Source organism: Oncorhynchus mykiss, chromosome 6 (assembly GCF_013265735.2).
Source record: "Oncorhynchus mykiss isolate Arlee chromosome 6, USDA_OmykA_1.1, whole genome shotgun sequence".
NCBI classification, from domain to species: Eukaryota; Metazoa; Chordata; class Actinopteri; order Salmoniformes; family Salmonidae; genus Oncorhynchus; species Oncorhynchus mykiss.
This window is the reverse complement of record NC_048570.1, coordinates 90,797,460-90,825,400: the sequence shown is the minus strand read 5'-3', so window position 1 is coordinate 90,825,400 and position 27,941 is coordinate 90,797,460. Positions and strand designations below refer to the sequence as shown.

At 46.6% G+C, this 27,941-nt stretch overlaps 1 protein-coding gene across 1 annotated transcript; it reads right to left on the bottom strand.

Moving 5' to 3' along the window:
- Nucleotides 1-9,707: 9,707 nt before the first annotated feature.
- LOC110506998 lies at nucleotides 9,708-27,381 on the bottom strand. Its single transcript, XM_036981798.1, has 14 exons — nucleotides 27,190-27,381; nucleotides 25,613-25,818; nucleotides 25,244-25,381; nucleotides 22,376-22,511; nucleotides 21,119-22,266; nucleotides 20,826-21,058; nucleotides 18,155-18,296; nucleotides 14,246-14,389; nucleotides 13,807-13,865; nucleotides 12,685-12,875; nucleotides 11,903-12,303; nucleotides 11,473-11,572; nucleotides 11,054-11,249; nucleotides 9,708-10,677 (listed from the first exon to the last, which is right to left on the bottom strand). Exons 1-14 carry the CDS (start codon nucleotides 27,313-27,315, stop codon nucleotides 10,547-10,549), a joined length of 3,351 nt encoding a protein of 1,116 aa, XP_036837693.1. The 5' UTR covers nucleotides 27,316-27,381; the 3' UTR covers nucleotides 9,708-10,546.
- Between the last annotated feature and the right edge of the window lie 560 nt (nucleotides 27,382-27,941).

Here is a 27,941-nt window from a genome sequence, read left to right as displayed (position 1 = left end):
TGACAGGGTTAAATACTGTAACAGGGTTGAGACTAACGTGACAGGGTTGAATACTGTAACAGGGTTGAGACTAGAGTGACAGGGTTGAATACTGTAACATGGTTGAATACTGTAACAGGGTTGAATACTGTAACGGGGTTGAGACTAGAGTGACAGGGTTGAATACTGTAACAGGGTTGAGACTAGAGTGACAGGGTTGAATACTGTAACATGGTTGAATACTGTAACAGGGTTGAATACTGTAACAGGGTTGAGACTAGAGTGACAGGGTTGAATACTGTAACATGGTTGAATACTGTAACAGGGTTGAATACTGTAACGGGGTTGAGACTAGAGTGATAGGGTTGAATACTGTAACAGGGTTGAATACTGTAACAGGGTTGACTACTGTAATGGGGTTGAGACTAGAGTGACAGGGTTGAATACTGTAACAGGGTTGAATACTGTAACAGAGTTGAGACTAGCGTGACAGGGTTGAATACTGTAACAGGGTTGAGACTAGCGTGACAGGGTTGAATACTGTGATGGGGTTGAGACTAGTGTAACAGGGATGAATACTGTAACAGAGTTGAATACTGTAACGGGGTTGAGACTAGCGTGACAGGGTTGAATACTGTAACAGGGTTGAGACTAGGGTGACAGGGTTGAATGCTGTAACAGGGTTAAGACTAGCGTGACAGGGTTGAATACTGTAACAGGGTTAAGACTAGCGTGACAGGGTTGAATACTGTGATGGGGTTGAGACTAGCGTGACAGGGTTGAATGCTGTAACAGGGTTAAGACTAGCGTGACAGGGTTGAATACTGTAACAGGGTTGAATACTGTAACAGGGTTGAATACCTTAACAGGGTTGAATACTGTAACAATGTTGAGACTAGCGTGACAGGGTGAATACTGTAACAGGGTTGAATACTGTAACAGGGTTGAGACTAGCGTGACAGGGTTGAATACTGTGATGGGGTTGAGACTAGCGTGACAGGGTTGAATACTGTAACAGAGTTGAGACTAGCGTGACAGGGTTGAATACTCTAATGGGGTTGAGACTAGCGTGACAGGGTTGAATACTGTAACAGGGTTGAATACTGTAACAGGGTTGAATACTGTAACGGGGTTGAGACTAGAGTGACAGGGTTGAATACTGTAACAGGGTTGAATACTGTAACAGGGTTGAGACTAGCGTGACAGGGTTGAATACTGTAACAGGGTTGAGACTAGCATGACAGGGTTGAGACTAAGGTGACAGGGTTAAATACTGTAACAGGGTTGAGACTAACGTGACAGGGTTGAATACTGTAACAGGGTTGAGACTAGAGTGACAGGGTTGAATACTGTAACACGGTTGAATACTGTAACAGGGTTGAATACTGTAACGGGGTTGAGACTAGAGTGACAGGGTTGAATACTGTAACAGGGTTGAATACTGTAACAGGGTTGAATACTGTAACAGGGTTGAGACTAGCGTGACAGGGTTGAATACTGTAACAGGGTTGAATACTGTAACAGGGTTGAATACTGTAACAGGGTTGAGACTAGAGTGACAGGGCTGAATACTGTAACAGGGTTGAGACTAGCGTGACAGGGTTGAATACTGTAACAGGGTTGAATACTGTAACAGGGTTGAGACTAGCTTGACAGGGTTGAATACTGTAACAGGGTTGAATACTGTAACAGGGTTGAGACTAGAGTGACAGGGTTGAATACTGTAACAGGGTTGAATACTGTAACAGGGTTGACTACTGTAATGGGGTTGAGACTAGAGTGACAGGGTTGAATACTGTAACAGGGTTGAATACTGTAACAGAGTTGAGACTAGCGTGACAGGGTTGAATACTGTAACAGGGTTGAGACTAGCGTGACAGGGTTGAATACTGTGATGGGGTTGAGACTAGCGTGACAGGGTTGAATACTGTGATGGGGTTGAGACTAGCGTGACAGGGTTGAATACTGTAACAGGGTTGAATACTGTAACAGGGTTGAATACTGTAACGGGGTTGAGACTAGCGTGACAGGGTTGAATACTGTAACAGGGTTGAGACTAGGGTGACAGGGTTGAATGCTGTAACAGGGTTAAGACTAGCGTGACAGGGTTGAATACTGTAACAGGGTTAAGACTAGCGTGACAGGGTTGAATACTGTGATGGGGTTGAGACTAGCGTGACAGGGTTGAATACTGTAACAGGGTTGAATACTGTAACAGGGTTGAATACTGTAACAAGGTTGAGACTAGCGTGACAGGGTGAATACTGTAACAGGGTTGAATACTGTAACAGGGTTGAGACTAGCGTGACAGGGTTGAATACTGCAACAGGGTTGAATACTGTATCAGGGTTGAATACTGTAACAGGGTTGAGACTAGCGTGACAGGGTTGAATACTGTGATGGGGTTGAGACTAGTGTAACAGGGTTGAATACTGTAACAGGGTTGAATACTGTAACGGGGTTGAGACTAGCGTGACAGGGTTGAATACTGTAACAGGGTTGAATACTGTAACAGGGTTGAGACTAGGGTGACAGGGTTGAATACTGTAACAGGGTTGAATACTGTAACGGGGTTGAGACTAGCGTGACAGGGTTGAATACTGTAACAGAGTTGAATACTGTAACAGGGTTGAGACTAGGGTAACAGGGTTGAATACTGTAACGGGGTTGAGACTAGCGTGACAGGGTTGAATACTGTAACAGGGTTGAGACTAGCGTGACAGGGTTGAATACTGTAACAGGGTTGAATACTGTTACAGGGTTGAATACTGTAACAGGGTTGAATACTGTAACAGGGTTGAAGAGACACATCGGTTTCCATATAAACTAGTTTAATTTACTATCAAAATCCCTCCCAGATTTACACCAAAACATTACATTTCATTGTACGCAACCATGTAATAAGGACATTAGATATATTTTTTAATAATCTGGCTTTTATTAACCAAACTGCAGTAAATATCGAAACAAATAAAAACACATCAGGCGTTAGGGTAGTTAATAACATTCAACAGGTTTCATCAGAAAGGTTCAGCGTGTCATCAAACTGTAGGAACATTTTCCAAGGGCATTTAGAATGTTAGAACAGCTGTTAACTACAGCACTAGTGTCACCATGACGACCCTTCATTCATTCATTCATTCATTAGTGGTTTTATTCCTGAGAGCCCAATCATCTCTCTCAACCTCTACATGGTGGGTTGTCACACGCTGTGTGGGTGTGGAATCATCTCAAGGACTTCCTCAAACTGATACCAGTGGATGTCGTCTTGAGAAGGCCAGAAAAATATCTGTTTGGTCCTAAACGATGCATACATTTCACTTGTACACTCCGTGTCGATGATGATGCCTGGATGAAGGTGATCATATTCCACTACACACCACTGACCAAGAAGACCTGGATTTACCCACTGGATTTCGTCCACAGCTTGTGGATTTTCCTCATTGGCTGTTCTGGAGCAGCCAGGACCTCCTGCCTGAACCTGAAGGGCTGTTCTGGAGCAGCCAGGACCTCCTGCCTGAACCTGAAGCGCTGTTCTGGAGCAGCCAGGACCTCCTGCCTGAACCTGAAGCGCTGTTCTGGAGCAGCCAGGACCTCCTGCCTGAACCTGAGGCGCTGTGTGTTAAAACATGTACAGTTTAGCTCCTTCTTTGTTGAACGAAGACAGCCGACATCACGAGACATCAGCTCACCAGGAGCAAGGCTGATATTCTCATGGTGGAGGGCATCGCTTTTATCGAGCCTTGGCATCATCTCCATCGCACGTTCAACATCGGCCCTCTTCACAAAGAACAGCTTCACTGACGTGTTTGTCTCACGGAGGGCTTTGTCAAAGCTCCTGTGCGTCGCTGATATCACGGCCCTCAGCCACCAGCCTGTTCTCTTCAACATTCCTCCCACACCACCAGGAGCCACTTTTCCATGGCCTGACTCAAAAGAGGTCCATGTACCAGCTTTGAATTCCCGTTTGTGTAATTATTGTTGTGAAAAGCAGGAAGTTGCCTCTCTGCTTATACTGTGTGCAAGAACCATCAGTAAAAAACGTGCAATACAGACACTTGTGGATGTGTGTCCTGAAGGGAGTCCAGCACTGGATGGAGGTGTTTCCATATAGGAGGAGGGATGTGTGTCCCGAAGGGAGTCCAGCACTGGATGGAGGTGTTTCCATATAGCAGGAGGGATGTGTGTCCCGAAGGGAGTCCAGCACTGGATGGAGGTGTTTCCATATAGGAGGAGGGATGTGTGTCCTGAAGGGAGTCCAGCACTGGATGGAGGTGTTTCCATATAGGAGGAGGGATGTGTGTCCCGAAGGGAGTCCAGCACTGGATGGAGGTGTTTCCATATAGGAGGAGGGCCTTTGTGCCTAGAGGGGGAGATGGTTGTGAAGCGTATCGGCTCCTGTTGGTCTACATACAGTAAGTACCCCAGTATGTAGAGAGGGCTGCAGGTGTGGAGCCCCAAAGGCAACAGCTTGGATCTCCCACGTGTATCTGCAGACATAGTTGTCTGAAAAGTCCACATGGATCAAGGTCTCCTCCGTTGCCATGTTTTTCCTGAGCTCACGGCAGCAGGTGTATTGCTGTTTAATGTTGAACAGGTGTTTTCTTAAACTTGTGAATGTAGTTGTGGAGCAACCCGGTAAGGTTCTGCTGGGTGCTATCAACAGTTCTCTTGACAGGGATCCTAAATGAGGAACTTTCTTTTCATTGGCCTTTGTCTTCTGTGACCAATTAGAGAAAGGAAACTTTTACCATACCATCACATTTACCTGGAGAGGAGGACAGACTTTTACCATACCATCACATTTACCTGGAGAGGAGGACAGACTTTTACCATCACATTTATCTGGAGAGGAGGACAGACTTTTACCATCACATTTACCTGGAGAGGAGGACAGACTTTTACCATCACATTTACCTGGAGAGGAGGACAGACTTTTACCATACCATCATATTTACCTGGAGAGGAGGACAGACTTTTACCATCACATTTACCTGGAGAGGAGGACAGACTTTTACCATCACATTTACCTGGAGAGGAGGACAGACTTTTACCATCACATTTACCTGGAGAGGAGGACAGACTTTTACCATCACATTTACCTGGAGAGGAGGACAGACTTTTATCATCACATTTACCTGGAGAGGAGGACAGACTTTTACCATACCATCACATTTACCTGGAGAGGAGGACAGACTTTTACCATCACATTTACCTGGAGAGGAGGACAGACTTTTATCATCACATTTACCTGGAGAGGAGGACAGACTTTTACCATACCATCACATTTACCTGGAGAGGAGGACAGACTTTTACCATACCATCACATTTACCTGGAGAGGAGGACAGACTTTTACCATCACATTTACCTGGAGAGGAGGACAGACTTTTACCATCACATTTACCTGGAGAGGAGGACAGACTTTTACCATCACATTTACCTGGAGAGGAGGACAGACTTTTACCAAACCATCACATTTACCTGGAGAGGAGGACAGACTTTTACCATCACATTTACCTGGAGAGGAGGACAGACTTTTACCATCACATTTACCTGGAGAGGAGGACAGACTTTTACCATCACATTTACCTGGAGAGGAGGACAGACTTTTACCATACCATCATATTTACCTGGAGAGGAGGACAGACTTTTACCATACCATCATATTTACCTGGAGAGGAGGACAGACTTTTACCATCACATTTACCTGGAGAGGAGGACAGACTTTTACCATCACATTTACCTGGAGAGGAGGACAGACTTTTACCATCACATTTACCTGGAGAGGAGGACAGACTTTTACCATCACATTTACCTGGAGAGGAGGACAGACTTTTACCATCACATTTACCTGGAGAGGAGGACAGACTTTTATCATCACATTTACCTGGAGAGGAGGACAGACTTTTACCAAACCATCACATTTACCTGGAGAGGAGGACAGACTTTTACCATCACATTTACCTGGAGAGGAGGACAGACTTTTACCATACCATCACATTTACCTGGAGAGGAGGACAGACTTTTACCATCACATTTACCTGGAGAGGAGGACAGACTTTTACCATCACATTTACCTGGAGAGGAGGACAGACTTTTACCATCACATTTACCTGGAGAGGAGGACAGACTTTTACCATACCATCACATTTACCTGGAGAGGAGGACAGACTTTTACCTGGAGAGGAGGACAGACTTTTACCATCACATTTACCTGGAGAGGAGGACAGACTTTTACCATACCATTTACCTGGAGAGGAGGACAGACTTTTACCATCACATTTACCTGGAGAGGAGGACAGACTTTTACCATCACATTTACCTGGAGAGGAGGACAGACTTTTACCATCACATTTACCTGGAGAGGAGGACAGACTTTTACCATCACATTTACCTGGAGAGGAGGACAGACTTTTACCATCACATTTACCTGGAGAGGAGGACAGACTTTTACCATCACATTTACCTGGAGAGGAGGACAGACTTTTACCATCACATTTACCTGGAGAGGAGGACAGACTTTTACCATCACATTTATCTGGAGAGGAGGACAGACTTTTACCATACCATCACATTTACCTGGAGAGGAGGACAGACTTTTACCATCACATTTACCTGGAGAGGAGGACAGACTTTTACCATACCATCACATTTACCTGGAGAGGAGGACAGACTTTTACCATCACAATTACCTGAAGAGGAGGACAGACTTTTACCATCACATTTACCTGGAGAGGAGGACAGACTTTTACCATCACATTTACCTGGAGAGGAGGACAGACTTTTACCATCACATTTACCTGGAGAGGAGGACAGACTTTTACCATCACATTTACCTGGAGAGGAGGACAGACTTTTACCATACCATCACATTTACCTGGAGAGGAGGACATACTTTTACCATCACATTTACCTGGAAGGGAGGACAGACTTTTACCATCACATTTACCTGGAGAGGAGGACAGACTTTTACCATCACATTTACCTGGAGAGGAGGACAGACTTTTACCATACCATCACATTTACCTGGAGAGGAGGACAGACTTTTACCTGGAGAGGAGGACAGACTTTTACCATCACATTTACCTGGAGAGGAGGACAGACTTTTACCATACCATCACATTTACCTGAAGAGGAGGACAGACTTTTACCATCACATTTACCTGGAGAGGAGGACAGACTTTTACCATCACATTTACCTGGAGAGGAGGACAGACTTTTACCATACCATCACATTTACCTGGAGAGGAGGACAGACTTTTACCATCACATTTACCTGGAGAGGAGGACAGACTTTTACCATCACATTTACCTGGAGAGGAGGACAGACTTTTACCTGGAGAGGAGGACAGACTTTTACCATCACATTTACCTGGAGAGGAGGACAGACTTTTACCATACCATCACATTTACCTGAAGAGGAGGACAGACTTTTACCATCACATTTACCTGGAGAGGAGGACAGACTTTTACCATCACATTTACCTGGAGAGGAGGACAGACTTTTACCATACCATCACATTTACCTGGAGAGGAGGACAGACTTTTACCATCACATTTACCTGGAGAGGAGGACAGACTTTTACCATACCATCACATTTACCTGGAGAGAAGGACAGACTTTTACCATCACATTTACCTGGAGAGGAGGACAGACTTTTACCATACCATCACATTTACCTGGAGAGGAGGACAGACTTTTACCATCACATTTACCTGGAGAGGAGGACAGACTTTTACCATCACATTTACCTGGAGAGGAGGACAGACTTTTACCATACCATCACATTTACCTGAAGAGGAGGACAGACTTTTACCATCACATTTACCTGGAGAGGAGGACAGACTTTTACCATCACATTTACCTGGAGAGGAGGACAGACTTTTACCATACCATCACATTTTCCTGGAGAGAAGGACAGACTTTTACCATCACATTTACCTGGAGAGGAGGACAGACTTTTACCATACCATCACATTTACCTGGAGAGGAGGACAGACTTTTACCATCACATTTACCTGGAGAGGAGGACAGACTTTTACCATACCATCACATTTACCTGGAGAGAAGGACAGACTTTTACCATCACATTTACCTGGAGAGGAGGACAGACTTTTACCATACCATCACATTTACCTGGAGAGGAGGACAGACTTTTACCATACCATCACATTTACCTGGAGAGGAGGACAGACTTTTACCATCACATTTACCTGGAGAGGAGGACAGACTTTTACCATCACATTTACCTAGAGAGGAGGACATACTTTTACCATCACATTTACCTGGAGAGGAGGACAGACTTTTACCATCACATTTACCTGGAGAGGAGGACAGACTTTTACCATCACATTTACCTGGAGAGGAGGACAGACTTTTACCATCACATTTACCTGGAGAGGAGGACAGACTTTTACCATACCATCACATTTACCTGGAGAGGAGGACAGACTTTTACCATACCATCACATTTATCTGGAGAGGAGGACAGACTTTTACCATCACATTTACCTGGAGAGGAGGACAGACTTTTACCATCACATTTACCTGGAGAGGAGGACAGACTTTTGTTTGCACAAAGCACACTCCCCCGTACATGCACTTCTTGCTAGAGGATTTGCGGGATAACATCTCTGTCAAGCTCTCCAGATTTGAGGTCTCAATTACCTTCAGGAGACTCAGCTTCTCAGCCACACATCAGATTGTCATGGAGCTTACATAAATAAGAATTTGTCTCAGTCAGACATGGAAGGGTGAACAACCCAAAAAGGTCTCAGGTGACAAAAACAGAGCATAAGAGAGATTCTTAGCGTTCTCTGAAAAAATCTTCTGTGCAGGTTTTTCATGGTATCCTCCAGGAACCTTTTCTGCATCTTGACTTCCTGCACAGGGATCGTTTGTTTCCTCCCAGTTGTGATCCGGCTCACATCATCTGCCAAAAATAATGACTTGACCTTTCTCTGGAATGCGTTTGTGTGCCGGTTAGTGTGCTTCCTTTCAAAGGTGCAAAGGCATTGCCTCTCCAGATGTCGTGTGACAGGGATTTTTTGGCTAAAATGGCCTCTGCTCCTTATGTGGTGAAGGACAGGGGGTAGCCATGTTGGATCATGCAGGATGTTAATCAAAGCACTTCTGCTCCACTGATGGCCACATGTAACAGGGCAGCCATGTTGGATCATGCAGGACGTTAATCAAAGCACTTCTGCTCCACTGATGGCCACATGTAACAGGGCAGCCATGTTGGATCATGTGGGATGTTAATCAAAGCACTTCTGCTCCACTGATGGCCACATGTAACAGGGCAGCCATGTTGGATCATGCAGGACGTTAATCAAAGCACTTCTGCTCCACTGATGGCCACATGTAACAGGGCAGCCATGTTGGATCATGCAGGACGTTAATCAAAGCACTTCTGCTCCACTGATGGCCACATGTAACAGGGCAGCCATGTTGGATCATGCAGGATGTTAATCAAAGCACTTCTGCTCCACTGATGGCCACATGTAACAGGGCAGCCATGATGGATCATGCAGGATGTTAATCAAAGCACTTCTGCTCCACTGATGACCACATGTAACAGGGCAGCCATGTTGGATCATCTGGGGAGGCACAAGCGGCATTCATTTTTAGTGGATCCAGGAAGAATCATACACACTATTTTAGATACACAAAGATGCTATGTACATTGTATTTTAATGATTCATGTGCAAGACATAATGGCTACAATTAATACCAATACATTCATTTATTTGAAAGGGCAATTTTACAGTAATTCATTACATCATATAGACTAAACATTTATTTTAACCAGGGTTCCATTTTGATGTAACACAATCACAACAAATAAATGTAATTGATCCCTGGTTCAACAGACCCTGGCCAATATAGAAAGCTTTCCAGAACGTGACAACGGTCAAATATTTCAGAGCACATCCCAGTATCACATGACTTTCCCCACATCACAATACAGACAGTAAGAAGAAGCAGGAGTTAAACTGGTCAAACAAGTTGTAGGAGACATTTGGGCCAAACCTCTACGGATGTTGTGTGGATTATAGCTGTTCTGTATTTGTAAATTACATTTCATTTGTACACTAGAGGGCACTATATGGGTCAAATGTGTTTAGGACAGGCTACAGTAAATATATATATATATATATATACACATCACAGGAGGTTGGTGGCACCTTAATTGGGGATCACGGGACCATGGTAATGGCTGGAGTGAAACGAGTAGAGTGGAATCAAATACCATTCACTCAATTCTCTCCATTCCGGACATTATAAGCTGTGCTCCCCTCAGCAGCTTCCTGTGATGTATGAACACCTGCAATCCTACTGGTGCTCGAGTGGCTATTCAGAACTTTTAACCTGGTCAGCCAAGACACATTGTTATAATCGGAGTCACCGCTAAGTACGTTTACGGATTAATGCATATTCTTGTATTGATCTCAAGAGACATTTCATCGTTAAAGTCAAAGAGACCACTTTTCAAATGTTCAATATTTCCCACCATCCTTCTTTCTATAATGCAGACTCTACGTGAAAGGATGGTTGCCATGGGACTAAGTCTCAAATGTTGTCAGGGGCTGGTATTTAACGCCTGATGTTTTGGACTTGTAGAGCATCACTCCGCACAGCACGGCAACGGCTGCTACGATACACCCAACCATCAACCCCATGTTCACGTTGGTCACTGGGAAGACAAGAAAAACACACAAACACCTTTTATAACACAGAAACTCTTTGTGAAACAAAAACCACCTGTTTATGCAGAGATGTTATTTCCTGTTGAAAAATTCCACTGTAGAGGAGGTCCTTCCTAAACGTGTAGTCATTTAGCAGACACTCTCTTAACCAGAGCAACTTACACTAGTGGTACATCCTCATGTCTTTTCTTCTGGGATATGAACCCACAACCCTGGCATTGCAAGTGTCACACTTTACCAGCTGAGCAACAGAGGACCATTGATAATATACTGTAATATACTGTATCGTCAATAACACAAAGTACAACATTTAATTTGTAGCTCATCTAAAGCTACAGCCGTTTCCCCTCAGGGTTAGCTTACCTGAGCTCTCTGAACTCTTTCTCAGGCGCAAAGGACCCTGGGAGATGTGGTGTTTGGCCGTTTGCATGGCGGCCTCTCTCTTGCGGTGGTGGTGGTGACCAGCAGGCTGGGGGGAGGTGGAGTTGACGCAGCCCTGGGCACACCGGGTGTTGGGGTTCCCAGCCTCACACAGGATCACTGAACAGCTGATGTACACCTATAGCCAGAGGGGTTCAAAGGTCACTGAACAGCTGATGTACACCTATAGCCAGAGGGTTCAAAGGTCACTGAACAGCTGATGTACACCTATAGCCAGAGGGTTCAAAGGTCACTGAACAGCTGATGTACACCTATAGCCAGAGGGTTTAAAGGTCACTGAACTGAGAGGATATAACCCTTGATACGATCCTTGAATGATGCAGCAATCTGTCCCCATTTACCTGGTCATGCATTCCGATGAATTTGAAAGCCTCCATTCCGAACTGGAAATGTCTCTGGTGACGCGGTGAGAAGATTTGAACCGTCTCGTCCACAATGCACCTGGTAAAAAAAAACACACAGTTAAAACCTAGAGTACAGTAAATATGTAAAGTACATACAGTAAGTGCAGTAAAACAATCTTTTAGTCTAGAATATTCCCCAGCATCTATTATCATCTCACATTACTGACAAGTGTCCACCCTGAGGTTGATGAATGCCTCAGTGTTTATATTTTAATATACATGTGTGTGTTTCCTTTCTCTAATCACCATTACTATTATTATTATTTAGAATGTTATTGTTGATGTCTTTATCTCACTTTGCTTTACCAACAGTAGCCTTGCCACTCGTGCTAATAAAGCTGATCTGAATCTGTGTGCTCAGTCTCACCCGTTTTCTATGATGGGGTAGGTGGGATGGTAGTCGGGGTTGTCGTACGGCGCCGCTCTGCAGGACTCCACGAAGAGCTCAGTGTTGTTCACAGTGGACACGGCCTCGATGTCCATGTAGATCATCTGCTTCACCTCCACGTCTAACGGGTAGTCACGGGGATCCACCATGTTGGCGAACTGGCTGGTCTGGTAGAACTCAAACTGGTAGGTGAACGTGCCGAAGCCTTTCTCCACCACCGTGATGCTGTCCCTGTGTGCAGTGAAGCCCAGGGACACGTTGCCACGTTTGGCGTACTGGCAGTAGAACTGGAACTCCACCTGGTGGTGCCTGGTGATGATGTCGTTGGGGTTGTCGAAGGTGGTGATTTGGTTCTTGAAGATGAGGTTGTCGTCGTCCTCCTGGATTGAGAGAGATGGAGAGGGAAATCATCTAGACAGTTACATTTGTGGGCACTGAACTTTACACACGTCACCAAGATCAATCGCTTCAGTTCTGATATTGCTGTGAACCTCTTGGGGTTATGAGTGAGCATGTTGGTGTCTCTTTTGATGCAAAACTGTTCTGAGGGCAAATCTTCCCACAGGCAGCATAAATCCACCCTTCACCAAAACCAATTCAAGATCTGTCAGCCTAGCTGGTGCCTTGGGGTGAATATCCCCTCGAACCAGGTTCAATATAGAGAACGCAGACAGACACACAGGAGTGAATGGGTCTCACACAAAGTGGAATACTGTACATGTGTCATCCCACTATAATATTTGACATCTCGGAGGCCTCACCTCTATCTGAGTGCCACAGGCATTGAGGGGGATGACTCCAATGATGTGGGTGCTGTTAGAGAGGCGTTGCAGGTCGCAGGCAGAGTTACTGGGATCGTTGAGGCGGAGGTGGTCCTCGTGAATTTCAGTAACAGAGGACTTCTCCACTTCTACCGTCATCTTGGTCTCGTCACACACCACCTTGGCTTTGACTGTCACGGGAGATGTTTTCTTATTGTTGTATTTCTTCCCATCTTTTGCATAAATGTCTTAATCAAAACAATCTGACTGTGACCCATGATGTGAGTTGGTTGGGGTCATTTCGAGTTTCATTTTTATCTTTCCTTCATGTTTGGTGATTTCAGATGTGTTGTCTAGGTATAGTATGTATCATACAGTATTCAGAGCTTCTGTTATTAAAGTGCACAATTATACAATCACACGCCTCACAATATTGTCCAATCACACACACCACACCATATTGTCCAATCACACACCACAGCATATTGTCCAATCACACACCACAGCATATTGTCCAATCACACACCACAGCATAATGTCCAATCACACACCAGAGCATATTGTCCAATCACACACCACAGTATATTGTCCAATCACACACCACATAGTCCAATCACACACCACAGCATATTGTCCAATTACACACCACAGCACATAGTCCAATCACACACCACATAGTCCAATCACACCACAGCATATTGTCCAATTACACACCACAGCATATTGTCCAATCACACACCACAGCACATTGTCCAATCACACACCACAGCACATTGTCCAATCACACACCACAGCACATAGTCCAATCACACACCACAGCATATTGTCCAATCACACACCACAGCACATAGTCCAATCACACACCACAGCATATTGTCCAATCACACACCACAGCATATTGTCCAATCACACACCACAGCACATAGTCCAATCACACACCAGAGCATATTGTCCAATCACACACCACAGCATATTGTCCAATCACACACCACAACATATTGTCCAATCACACACCACACCATATTGTCCAATCACACACCACACCATATTGTCCAATCACACACCACACCATATTGTCCAATCACACACCACAACATATTTATGGTGGAATAATGTACAAACCCTTTTTGCGTCCGACCTCCACCACAACACATCTCATCTCAGACTGATAGACACTAGATCTGAAAGTGTTAGAGAAGATCAGGGTGAACAACAGCACAATATTATCATTACATGTATTATTAGTCTCTCTCTCTCGTGTGAAATTAAATATCATAAAAAGAGGAAACTCCAGAGGGAAGTAGCACAACATACAGGAAGTAGCAGAACACACAGGAAGTAGCAGAACGTACAGGAAGTAGCAGAACGTACAGGAAGCAGCAGAACGTACAGGAAGTAGCAGAACATACAGGAAGTAGCAGAACACACAGGAAGTAGCAGAACACACAGGAAGTAGCAGAACACACAGGAAGTAGCAGAACACACAGGAAGTAGCAGAACGTACAGGAAGTAGAACAGCAGTTCTGGTGATGTTTCTAGCATTATAAAACATAAGACCTACCCAGAAATCCCCTCAGTGATGAAGCAAATGGGGAAATACTCCCCCAGATTGTCCCGGATGGGTGTCCACCGGATGACAAACTCCCCCTGGGTAGTCATGTGATTGGTGATGTTCAGAGGTCCACTGACGATGACATCATTAATCCTAGAAAGGAGATCAAATGGAAAAGGTAAATGATAAGTGGGATCCTTGGATGACCCAACCCTGAATCCGAACCCTAACCTTAACCTCTCCCCTAACTTAAACCACTGTACACATCAATGATGTCGCTCTTGCTGCTGAGGATTCTCTGATCCACGTCTACCCAGACGATACCATTCTGTATACTTCTGGCCCTTCTTTGGACTCTGTGTTAACTAACCTCCAGATGAGCTTCAACGCCATACAACTCTCCTTCGGTGGCCTCCAACTGCTCTTAAATGCAAGTAAAACTAAATGCATGCTCTTCAACCGATCGCTACCAGCACCTGCCCGCCCGTCCAGCATCACTACTCTGGACGGTTTTGACTTAGAATATGTGGACATCTTCAAATACCTAGGTGTCTGGTTAGACTGTAAACTCTCCTTCCAGACTCACATAAAACATCTCCAATCCAAAATGAAATCTAGAATCGGCTTCCTATTTCGCAACAAAGCATCCTTCACTCATGCTGCCAAACATACCCTCGTAAAACTGACTATCCTACCGATCCTTGACTTCGGCGATGTCATTTACAAAATAGCCTCCAACACTCTACTCAGCAAATTGGATGCAGTCTATCACAGTGCCATCATTTTTTTGTCACCAAAGCCCCATTTACTACCCGCCATGGCAACCTGTATGCCCTCATTGGCTGGCCCTCGTTTAATATTCGTTGCCAAAGGCACTGGCTCCAGGTCATCTATAAGTCTCTGCTAGGTAAAGCCCCGCCTTATCTCAGCTCACTGGTCACCATAGCAGCACCCACTCGTAGCACGCGCTCCAGCAGGTATATTTCACTGGTCACCACCAAAGCCAATTCCTCCTTTGGCCGCCTTTCCTTCCAGTTCTCTGCTGCCAATGACTGGAACGAATTGCAAAAATCACTGAAGCTGGAGACCCATATCTCCCTCACTAACTTTAAGCACCAGCTGTCAGAGCAGCTCACAGATCACTGCACCTTTACATAGCCTATCTGCAAATAGCCCACCCAACTACCTCATCCCCATACTGTTATTTATTTTTTGTTCCTTTGCACCCCAGTATCTCTACTTGCACATTCATCTTCTGCACATCTATTAATCCAGTCTCTATCACTCCAGTGTTTAATTGCTAAATTGTAATTATTATATTTCACCACTATGGCCTATTTATTGCCTTACCTCCCTTATCTTACCTCATTTGCACACACTGTATATAGACTTTTTTTCTATTGTGTTTTTGACTGCATGTTTTGTTTATCCTATGTGTAACTCTGTGGTGTTGTTTGTGTTGCACTGCTTTGCTTTATCTTGGCCAGGTCGCAGTTGTAATTGAGAACTTGTCTACCTGGTTATTAAATAAAAGGTGAAATATATATATATTTTTATTTAACAAACTTTACCTAACCTTAACCCTTACCTTAACCGCTTTTAAATTGCAATTTATGTGGGGTGACATCAGAGTTGGACGTCACAAGCATCTCACTTAGCGAAGCGACAGCCACACCAATCCAGATCAATCACAGAAAAGACATTTACTCTTAATTGGAAAACTCTTGGTGTTCTTAGACCTTTTGGTGAACTTATACAGTAGGCTGCATTAAGCTAAATAATTGATTGCAGAAGAAAATATTTGTAATCACTGAAAAGGTACCACAGGTGATAACATTTTTAGATACAGCCAGGATGTGTTGTTAAAATCAGGACTAAACTGTTACAGCCAGGATGCACTGTTATAGCCAGGATGCACTGTTATAGCCAGGATGCACTGTTACAGCCAGGATGCATTGTTACAGCCAGGACTGCACTGTTATAGCCAGGACTGCACTGTTATAGCCAGGACTGCACTGTTATAGCCAGGACCGGACTGTTATAGCCAGGACGGACTGTTACAGCCAGGACGGACTGTTACAGCCAGGACGGACTGTTACAGCCAGGACGGACTCATCCAGACAGGATGCATTGTTACAGCCAGGATGACCTGTTACAGCCAGGACGACCTGTTACAGCCAGGATGCATTGTTACAGCCAGGATGCATTGTTACAGCCAGGATGCATTGTTACAGCCAGGACGGACTGTTACAGCCAGGATGACCTGTTACAGCCAGGATGCATTGTTACATCCAGGACGGACTGTTACAGCCAGGATGCATTGTTACATCCAGGACGGACTGATGCAGCCAGGATGCTTTGTTACAGCCAGGATGACCTGTTACAGCCAGGACGCACTGTTACAGCTAGGACGACCTGTTACAGCCAGGATGACCTGTTACAGCCAGGATGGACTGTTACAGCCAGGATGACCTGTTAGAGACAGGATGCATTGTTACAGCCAGGACGGACTGTTACAGCCAGGATGCATTGTTACAGCCAGGACAGACTGTTACAGCCAGGATGCATTGTTACAGCCAGGACGGACTGTTACAGCCAGGATGACCTGTTACAACCAGGATGCATTGTTACAGCCAGGATGACCTGTTACAGCCAGGATGACCTGTTACAGCCAGGACAGACTGTTACAGCCAGGACAGACTGTTACAGCCAGGATCTATTGTTACAGCCAGACGGACTGTTACAGCCAGGATGACCTGTTACAACCAGGATGCATTGTTACAGCCAGGATGACCTGTTACAGCCAGGACGACCTGTTACAGCCAGGACGGACTGTTACAGCCAGGACGGACTGTTACAGCCAGGATCTATTGTTACAGCCAGGATGACCTGTTACAGCCAGGACGGACTGTTACAGCCAGGACGGACTGTTACAGCCAGGACGGACTGTTACAGCCAGGATGACCTGTTACAACCAGGATGCATTGTTACAGCCAGGATGACCTGTTACAGCCAGGACGGACTGTTACAGCCAGGACGGACTGTTACAGCCAGGATCTATTGTTACAGCCAGGACGGACTGTTACATCCAGGATGACCTGTTACAGCCAGGACAGACTGTTACAGCCAGGATCTATTGTTAAAATCAGGACTAAACTGTTACAGCCAGGATGACCTGTTACAGCCAGGATGGACTGTTACAGCCAGGATGACCTGTTACAACCAGGATGCATTGTTACAGCCAGGATGACCTGTTACAGCCAGGATGACCTGTTACAGCCAGGACAGACTGTTACAGCCAGGACAGACTGTTACAGCCAGGACAGACTGTTACAGCCAGACGGACTGTTACAGCCAGGATGACCTGTTACAACCAGGATGCATTGTTACAGCCAGGATGACCTGTTACAGCCAGGACGACCTGTTACAGCCAGGACGGACTGTTACAGCCAGGACGGACTGTTACAGCCAGGATCTATTGTTACAGCCAGGATGACCTGTTACAGCCAGGACGGACTGTTACAGCCAGGACGGACTGTTACAGCCAGGACGGACTGTTACAGCCAGGATGACCTGTTACAACCAGGATGCATTGTTACAGCCAGGATGACCTGTTACAGCCAGGACGGACTGTTACAGCCAGGACGGACTGTTACAGCCAGGATCTATTGTTACAGCCAGGACGGACTGTTACATCCAGGATGACCTGTTACAGCCAGGACAGACTGTTACAGCCAGGATCTATTGTTAAAATCAGGACTAAACTGTTACAGCCAGGATGACCTGTTACAGCCAGGATGTGTTGTTACAGCCAGGACGGACTGTTACAGCCAGGACGGACTGTTACAGCCAGGAGTTCAAGCACTAGAAATATAATCCTGGGTACAATACTGTATTATAGACTATCATGTCTCTTACGTTGAGTGTGTAGCCTCGGCCTTGACCCTGAACTCCAGCTCTTTGTTGACCTCGGCGTGGAGATGTTCTCCGTTGTGTGGTGTCGGCTGCACGAACCTGGGCAGGTACATACCCTCATCGCAGGACGGAACACTAGAGTCCACTGAAGTAGAAAAGACACAAACGTACACAAGGCCAATACTTTACAAATAAATGCTTTGACGTTGTTTAAAGAATACATATGTTCAATCCTCCATCCAGGGGTGGAAGGTAGCCTAGTGATTAGAGGGGTGGCAGGTAGGGTAGTGGTTAGAGGGGGGGCAGGTAGGGTAGTGGTTAGAGGGGAGGCAGGTAGCCTAGTGGTTAGAGGGGTGGCAGGTAGGGTAGTGGTTAGAGGGGGGGCAGGTAGCCTAGTGGTTAGAGGGGGGGCAGGTAGCCTAGTGGTTAGAGGGGGGGCAGGTAGCCTAGTGGTTAGAGGGGGGGCAGGTAGCCTAGTGGTTAGAGGGGGGGCAGGTAGCTTAGTGGTTAGAGGGGGGGCAGGTAGCCTAGTGGTTAGAGGGGGGGCAGGTAGCCTAGTGGTTAGAGGGGGGGCAGGTAGCCTAGTGGTTAGAGGGGGGGCAGGTAGCCTAGTGGTTAGAGGGGGTGGCAGGTAGCCTAGTGGTTAGAGGGGGGGCAGGTAGCCTAGTGGTTAGAGGGGGGGCAGGTAGCCTAGTGGTTAGAGGGGGGGCAGGTAGCCTAGTGGTTAGAGGGGGGGCAGGTAGCCTAGTGGTTAGAGGGGGGGCAGGTAGCCTAGTGGTTAGAGGGGGGGCAGGTAGCCTAGTGGTTAGAGGGGGGGCAGGTAGCCTAGTGGTTAGAGGGGGGGCAGGTAGCCTAGTGGTTAGAGGGGGGGCAGGTAGCCTAGTGGTTAGAGGGGAGGCAGGTAGCCTAGTGGTTAGAGGGGAGGCAGGTAGCCTAGTGGTTAGAGGGGAGGCAGGTAGCCTAGTGGTTAGAGGGGAGGCAGGTAGCCTAGTGATTAGAGGGGGGGGCAGGTAGCCTAGTGGTTAGAGGGGGGGCAGGTAGCCTAGTGGTTAGAGGGGGGGCAGGTAGCCTAGTGGTTAGAGGGGGGGCAGGTAGCCTAGTGGTTAGAGGGGGGGCAGGTAGCCTAGTGGTTAGAGGGGGGGCAGGTAGCCTAGTGGTTAGAGGGGGGGCAGGTAGCCTAGTGGTTAGAGGGGGGGCAGGTAGCCTAGTGGTTAGAGGGGGGCAGGTAGCCTAGTGGTTAGAGGGGGTGGCAGGTAGCCTAGTGGTTAGAGGGGGTGGCAGGTAGCCTAGTGGTTAGAGGGGGGGGGGGGGGCAGGTAGCCTAGTGGTTAGAGGGGGGGGGGGGGCAGGTAGCCTAGTGGTTAGAGGGGGGGGGGGGCAGGTAGCCTAGTGGTTAGAGGGGGGGGCAGGTAGCCTAGTGGTTAGAGGGGGGGGCAGGTAGCCTAGTGGTTAGAGGGGGGGGCAGGTAGCCTAGTGGTTAGAGGGGGGGCAGGTAGCCTAGTGGTTAGAGGGGGAGGAGGTAGCCTAGTGGTTAGATGGGGGGCAGGTAGCCTAGTGGTTAGAGGGGGGGCAGGTAGCCTAGTGGTTAGAGGGGGGGGGGCAGGTAGCCTAGTGGTTAGAGGGGGGGCAGGTAGCCTAGTGGTTAGAGGGGTGGCAGGTAGCCTAGTGGTTAGAGGGGTGGCAGGTAGCCTAGTGGTTAGAGGGGGGGCAGGTAGCCTAGTGGTTAGAGGGGTGGCAGGTAGGGTAGTGGTTAGAGGGGGGGCAGGTAGCCTAGTGGTTAGAGGGGAGGCAGGTAGCCTAGTGGTTAGAGGGGAGGCAGGTAGCCTAGTGGTTAGAGGGGAGGCAGGTAGCCTAGTGGTTAGAGGGGGGGCAGGTAGCCTAGTGGTTAGAGGGGGGGCAGGTAGCCTAGTGGTTAGAGGGGGGGCAGGTAGCCTAGTGGTTAGAGGGGGGGCAGGTAGCCTAGTGGTTAGAGGGGGGGCAGGTAGCCTAGTGGTTAGAGCGTTGGGCCAGTAACCAAAAAGTTGCCCTGTTTAATCCCCGAGCTGACAAAGTAAAAATCTGTTGTTCTGCCCCTGAACAAGATAGTTAACCCACTGTTCCCTGGTAGGCTGTCTTTTTTTTTTTTTTAATTTAAATTTTTACCCCTTTTTCATAGTATCCAATTGTTGTAGTAGCTACTATCTTGTCTCATCGCTACAACTCCCGTATGGGCTCAGGAGAGACGAAGGTTGAAAGTCATGCGTCATGCGTCCTCCGATACACCAAGCCGCTGCTGCTTCTTTAACACAGCGCACATCCAACCCGGAAGCCAGCCGCACCAATGTGTCGGAGGAAACACCGTGCACCGTACACTGCGCCCAACAGGAGTCGCTGGTGCGCGATGAGACAAGGACACCCCTACCGGCCAAGCCCTCCCTAACCCGGGCGACGCTAGGCCAATTGTGCGTCGCCCCACAGACCTCCCGGTCGCGGCCGGTTACGACAGAGCCTGGGCGCGAACCCAGGGACTCTGATGGCACAGTTGGCGCTGCAGTACAGCGCCCTTAACCACTGCGCCACCCGGGAGGCCGGTAGGCTGTCTTTTTAAAGAAGAATTTGTTCTTAACTGATTAATAAATAATAAAAAAATAAAAAAATCCAATGCATTGTTAAGCATCAGAAGAGGAGTCGCTCACCCAGAAGAGAGAAATGCAGAGGGAGTTTGCTGAGGGGAGCAGTGGAGGGATACAGGCTTCCTGGGGTGGTGGTGGTAGTGGTGGTGGTGGTAGTGGGCCAGGGGGGGGTTGTAGTGGGCCAGGGGGTGGTGGTAGTGGGCCTGGTGGTGGTGGTGGTAGTGGGATAGGAGACGGTTGTTTGGTAGCTGGAGCGTCGGCGTCTCCCTGCATGAACCGGTGCACTGGTAGTGGGCCTGGTGGTGGTGGCGGGGGCGGTGGTAGTGGGCCTGGTGGTGGTGGCGGTGGTAGTGGGCCTGGTGGTGGTGGTGGCGGCGGTGGTAGTGGGCCTGGTGGTGGTGGCGGTGGTAGTGGGCCTGGTGGTGGTGGCGGGGGCGGTGGTAGTGGGCCTGGGGGTGGTGGTGGCGGCGGTGGTAGTGGGCCTGGTGGTGGTGGCGGGGGCGGTGGTAGTGGGCCTGGTGGTGGTGGTGGCGGCGGTGGTAGTGGGCCTGGTGGTGGTGGCGGCGGCGGTGGTAGTGGGCCTAGTGGTGGTGGCGGGGGCGGTGGTAGTGGGCCTGGTGGTGGTGGCGGGGGCGGTGGTAGTGGGCCTGGTGGTGGTGGCGGGGGCGGTGGTAGTGGGCCTGGTGGTGGTGGCGGGGGCGGTGGTAGTGGGCCTGGTGGTGGTGGCGGGGGCGGTGGTAGTGGGCCTGGTGGTGGTGGCGGGGGCGGTGGTAGTGGGCCTGGTGGTGGTGGCGGGGGCGGTGGTAGTGGGCCTGGTGGTGGTGGCGGGGGCGGTGGTAGTGGGCCTGGTGGTGGTGGCGGGGGCAGTGGGCCTGGTGGTGGTGGCGGGGGCGGTGGTAGTGGGCCTGGTGGTGGTGTCGGGGGCGGTGGTAGTGGGCCTGGTGGTGGTGTCGGGGGCGGTGGTAGTGGGCCTGGTGGTGGTGTCGGGGGCGGTGGTAGTGGGCCTGGTGGTGGTGTCGGGGGCGGTGGTAGTGGGCCTGGTGGTGGTGTCGGGGGCGGTGGTGGTGACGGCGCTGGTAATGTCACAGGAGGGGATGGTGGAAGTGGGCCTGGTGATAGTGGCGGTGGTAGTGGGCCTGGTGGTGGTGGTGGCGGCGGTGGTAGTGGGCCTGGTGGTGGTGGCGGCGCTGGTAATGTCACAGGGGGGGGTAGTGGTGGTGGGCCGGGGGGCGGGGTTGGTGGTGGGCCAGGGGGCGGTTGTGGTGGTTTGGCTCCACCACCAAGGAGAAGGAGTTGTGGTGGTTTGGCTCCACCACCAGCGATAGGAGACGGTTGTTTGGTAGCTGGAGCGTCGGCGTCTCCCTGCATGAAGCGGTGCCCTGGAGGAACTAGAGCCATCGGTGTAGGACAGGGTGATGTGTTGGTTAGGAAAGTCTTCTACAACTAGCTCAAACCCGTAGACGCCACTCGTTGAAGTGTAGCCGTATTGTAAGGAGCAAGAGCCCTAACAGTGAAGAGGTTAGAACACAAATGGAATAGCTGGTTAAGACCAAAGACAATATATCAACAATCACATGAGATTCAAGGTGTTGAAAATAACTGCCCACACCAACCTGATCCAGGTAGAAACCTGAAGGCTGATCACAGCTATCGCACTCAGGTCTGACCAATCCGTATCTGCATCTGACACGATCACCGTCAGGGTCAAAGGCCATGAGGTTGTAGGACCTCTGACAGTTCTGGGGAACACTACAATGACAGGAGTCAGAAATACAACACATGAAATGAGTAAACTCTACGGGCTCTATTTGAACAAACCTAACACAACGGTCAGTCTAAGAGCTGGCAGTAGAGCTACAGGTTCGGAGGCACGTCATATATTTTAGCTATTTTCACCACCACAATTACAGTGCCTTGCGAAAGTATTCGGCCCCCTTGAACTTTGCGACCTTTTGCCACATTTCAGGCTTCAAACATAAAGATATAAAACTGTATTTTTTTGTGAAGAATCAACAACAAGTGGGACACAATCATGAAGTGGAACGACATTTATTGGATATTTCAAACTTTTTTAACAAATCAAAAACTGACAAATTGGGCGTGCAAAATTATTCAGCCCGCTTAAGTTAATACTTTGTAGCGCCACCTTTTGCTGCGATTACACCTGTAAGTCGCTTGGGGTATGTCTCTATCAGTTTTGCACATGGAGAGACTGACATTTTTTCCCATTCCTCCTTGCAAAACAGCTCGAGCTCAGTGAGGTTGGATGGAGAGCATTTGTGAACAGCAGTTTTCAGTTCTTTCCACAGATTCTCGATTGGATTCAGGTCTGGACTTTGACTTGGCCATTCTATCACCTGGATATGTTTATTTTTGAACCATTCCATTGTAGATTTTGCTTTATGTTTTGGATCATTGTCTTGTTGGAAGACAAATCTCCGTCCCAGTCTCAGGTCTTTTGCAGACTCCATCAGGTTTTCTTCCAGAATGGTCCTGTATTTGGCTCCATCCATCTTCCCATCAATTTTAACCATCTTCCCTGTCCCTGCTGAAGAAAAGCAGGCCCAAACCATGATGCTGCCACCACCATGTTTGACAGTGGGGATGGTGTGTTCAGCTGTGTTGCTTTTACGCCAAACATAACATTTTGCATTGTTGCCAAAAAGTTCAATTTTGGTTTCATCTGACCAGAGCACCTTCTTCCACATGTTTGGTGTGTCTCCCAGGTGGCTTGTGGCAAACTTTAAACAACACTTTTTATGGATATCTTTAAGAAATGGCTTTCTTGCCACTCTTCCATAAAGGCCAAATTTGTGCAATATACGACTGATTGTTGTCCTATGGACAGAGTCTCCCACCTCAGCTGTAGATCTCTGCAGTTCATCCAGAGTGATCATGGGCCTCTTGGCTGCATCTCTGATCAGTCTTCTCCTTGTATGAGATGAAAGTTTAGAGGGACGGCCAGGTCTTGGTAGATTTGCAGTGGTCTGATACTCCTTCCATTTCAATATTATCGCTTTCACAGTGCTCCTTGGGATGTTTAAAGCTTGGGAAATCTTTTTGTATCCAAATCCGGCTTTAAACTTCTTCACAACAGTATCTCGGACCTGCCTGGTGTGTTCTGCATGATGCTCTCTGCGCTTTTAACGGACCTCTGAGACTATCATAGTGCAGGTGCATTTATAAATGACTTGATTACACACAGGTGGATTGTATTTATCATCAATAGTCATTTAGGTCAACATTGGATCATTCATGGATCCTCACTGAACTTCTGGAGAGAGTTTGCTGCACTGAAAGTAAAGGGGCTGAATAATTTTGCACGCCCAATTTTTCAGTTTTTGATTTGTTAAAAAAGTTTGAAATATCCAATAAATGTCGTTCCACTTCATGATTGTGTCCCACTTGTTGTTGATTCTTCACAAAAAATACAGTTTTATATCTTTATGTTTGAAGCCTGAAATGTGGCAAAAGGTCGCAAAGTCCAAGGGGGCCGAATACTTTCGCAAGGCACTGTATATGTGCAGTTGCTGGCTGTGGTGCAAAAGGGGCTGAGCCTTGATTTGTATTTATGTATTTTATTGAACCTTTATTTAACTAGGCAAGTCGATGAATAAACCAGTTGTGGGAGTATCGAGGCTTTTGACCCCTCACTGGCCAATCAGAACGTGTTCCGTGGCTAAACGTGTGGCTGCTTCAAGTTGTGTATTTACGGTATTTTATATAGTTATTGTGATGTCATCAACTCCGGTTAGAACGTTAGTCCGTTACAGCCTAGTTAGTTAAATAGGCTGATCCATGTTGACAGAAAACAGTATGTTGAACATGTTTACAGTCCACATTGTTCTAATTGTATTGCTTCAGTATGGAAATGAACCTAGGCTATAGCATGTGCACTGATATAGGGGCAAGGCCTACTGTAAATTGCAGTCTGGACATGGAAATGCCAAACGTAGTCAATTAGCAAGATCAATTTCACTAGGCTATCGATAAGGCCTGAAAAGACAGTGTATAATTCTAATCCAATTCTAATAAAAAAACAAAACAACAACTTGTTTAAATAGGCTAAATGTCTGAATAAAGTTACAGCCACCATAATAAATAGCCCAGAGGGTTTTGTTTTTGTTGCACAACATGATCCTATCTGGCTAATGATCGGGGCCTGGAGAAAAAAAAGAACGGACCGGTGTGGGGGCGGTCCCCTGGACACACCTCAAACATGGCCACCCGCCCACTTTAACACAAATGAGCTGAAGGTAAACCGGTCAATTGCTGTCGTCAGGGTTGGAAAATGCGATCGCGCTATTTTTTTTTTACATAACAAAATTGCTAATTAACTTGAGTTGGACACTTGCGCCTTTTTACCGCCAGCCAAAAATGTAGGAATATGTCTAATTAGGATTTCAATAACCTATATTGTATATATAAATACAACTGATCGGTTCAAAGAGGTAATGTTTTGGGAGTCAGAAAGTTGTTACCGTATGAAAGGAAGAATGGCTGTGACTGGAGATCTGTTGGGTTCACCAGTATCAGATCTTGTTCCCAGATCCACTTGTGTTTCCAGGCTCCAAGGTCCAAGACCGTTTACTGTTGGGATCCAACAGCAGCTGTTTTGTCTGTTACAACAACAAACCATATTTAGATAAGTGGTCACTTGGGATGGAATGTTATCAAACCCACCATAGCAATATCATTTACCGAGTGTTTTCGTCACAGTCTTTGAAAAAAAAACTCAGAGGGGAGTCTACCTTGTAGAAGTAGGTTTTAACGGTATAGCTAAAACCATGAGTCATTGTGCACAATGCATGTTCAATAAATTGATTACATGTATTTCATAACAAACTTGCATCAATTGAAAAGGTTTATCACTGGGGATATTTCTGGTCTCGACTGTTTCAGTTTCACACCACTGGTTGTTGTAACCACTCCGTCCTCTGCTGCTGCTGTCAATTGTGCCTCTGACATCTTTGACAGAAGAGCCGCAGTTCCCTGAAGAACAATACCAGCCATCGTAATCACACCAGTCATGGGTATTCTTGTAGCGTAAATCCACCTGGAGAACAGAAAGTCACATTGTAATGGGGCAATAAAACATCATTAGACTGATGAAGTTTGATAAACGCTGTTGTTTTGGAACAGCTTTGGCGGATTTGAACTTTCAACCTATCGGTTATTAGTCCAATGCTCTAACCACTAGGCTACGCTACCGCCCGGGTCTATAAATCTACTGTTAAATTGGTCTAATGGCAAAACGTCTGCAACCTGTTTAAACATGCTTTAATTGGAAAGTGGGTGGTTTGTCATTTTTTTTTCCAAAATACAAGAATAAATGTATCTGCAAAGTAGGGAATTGTTATCAAAAACAACCTTAGCTTGTCCGAGTCAAGCGTGGCATTTGTCATGTAATTAAGGAGGTAACGGCTTGGAGATTCTAAGTCCATGTCTAATATGATCTGAGTGGCTGTATGGATGGAGCGCCAGAAATACACTAACTTACTGCAATGACAGAACCGGTGCACAACGGTTCCTTTCTCTGTCCTACACACATGCACCATATCTGCTAAGGGTTTAGACCAGTGAAACATGTTCACCTGTTATTTTCAGACTGAATAAAACATAACAAATGGAAAAACAGACACATTTAGAAATATTAACTTGTGTTATTTATTCCCTTCTGAAAATACCAGGTGCTCATTTAGCATTGATGCAAAAGCTGAATACGTCTCTAATGTATTTATTCTATAGCCTCATATTTCTCATTTATTTGATAAGAACAAGACTTTGCACACCATTAATTAAAACATAAATACTCATATGCTAAATAAAACAATACACGGTGATTGAATATAATTGATCTAAAGTCACAATTATTGCAATCACTCTTATTAGTACATCGTATTACAATGAATTGTATTGGAATAGACGTGATGTGATTCAACATTTCTGAAGAGTCCAACCAAATACGAATACCCTTCAGAATCAAATCAAATCAAAACATTTGTAATTATGTGTCACCTGCGCTGAATGCAACAGGTGTAGTAGTCCTTACCGTGAAATGCTGAGTGACGAGCCCTTGACCAACAACGCAGAGTTTTAAACAAGTAAGAACAATTTGCTTAATTAACTAAAGGAAAAATAGTAACCCAATAAAAGAACAATAACGAGGCTATATTGAAGGAGTACCGGTACTGAGTCAATGTGCAGCGGTACGGGGTAGTCGAGGTAATTGAGGTAATATGCACATGTAGGTATTAGGGATAAAGTGACTATGCATTGATAATTAACAGATAGTAGCAGCATATGTGAAGGTGTGTGTGTGTGTGTGTGTGTGTGTGTGTGTGTGTGTGTGTGTGTGTGTGTGTGTGTGTGTGTGGGCAAAATATCAGAATTGGGAGCAGCCAATGATCCCCTGAATATCTCTCACCTTGAATGTTCCGTCAGCGTTCCTCCCTTTGGGGGTGACAGACATGGAGCCTCCATAGAAGTGTCCCGCTGAAGCCAGGGAGACCAGTAGCAGCAGATGCAGCAACACCGGTGTGGAGGAGGACATGATGCCTGGATCTCTCTGGAGGATTCCTCTCTACCTATCTGCCTCCAGCATCCAACCTTCAATACCTTTATACCTTCTCAGACCAACCATCCATTCAGGAGGAATGTCAGAGCAGATGCCAACGTTGTTTCCTTTGTAACTCACCCTGGACATGTTCTCTTTATGACAGGCGTAACTGGTTTTAATGAACTGGGAAACAAAGGCTAAAATACCTTTTCATAATAACCTGAAACGAAAGGGGAAATAAAGTTGTGAGTTACAGTAATTCTGTAAATCTTGAACTTGTCTCTGCTAATCTCGTACATTGGCCTGATTTACATTTTCAATTTACATGTTAGTCATTTAGCAGACACTCTTATCCAGAGAGACTTACATGTTAGTCATTTAGCAGACTAGTATCACTGCTCTCTAGTATCACTGCTCTCTAGTATCTATATTATCACTACTCTGTAGTATCACTATTATCACTACTCTCTAGTATCTATATTATCACTACTCTCTAGTATCACTATTACCACTACTCTCTAGTATCACTACTCTCTAGTATCACTACTCTCTAGTATCTCTACTCTGTAGTATCACTATTATCACTACTCTCTAGTATATCTATTATCACTGCTCTCTAG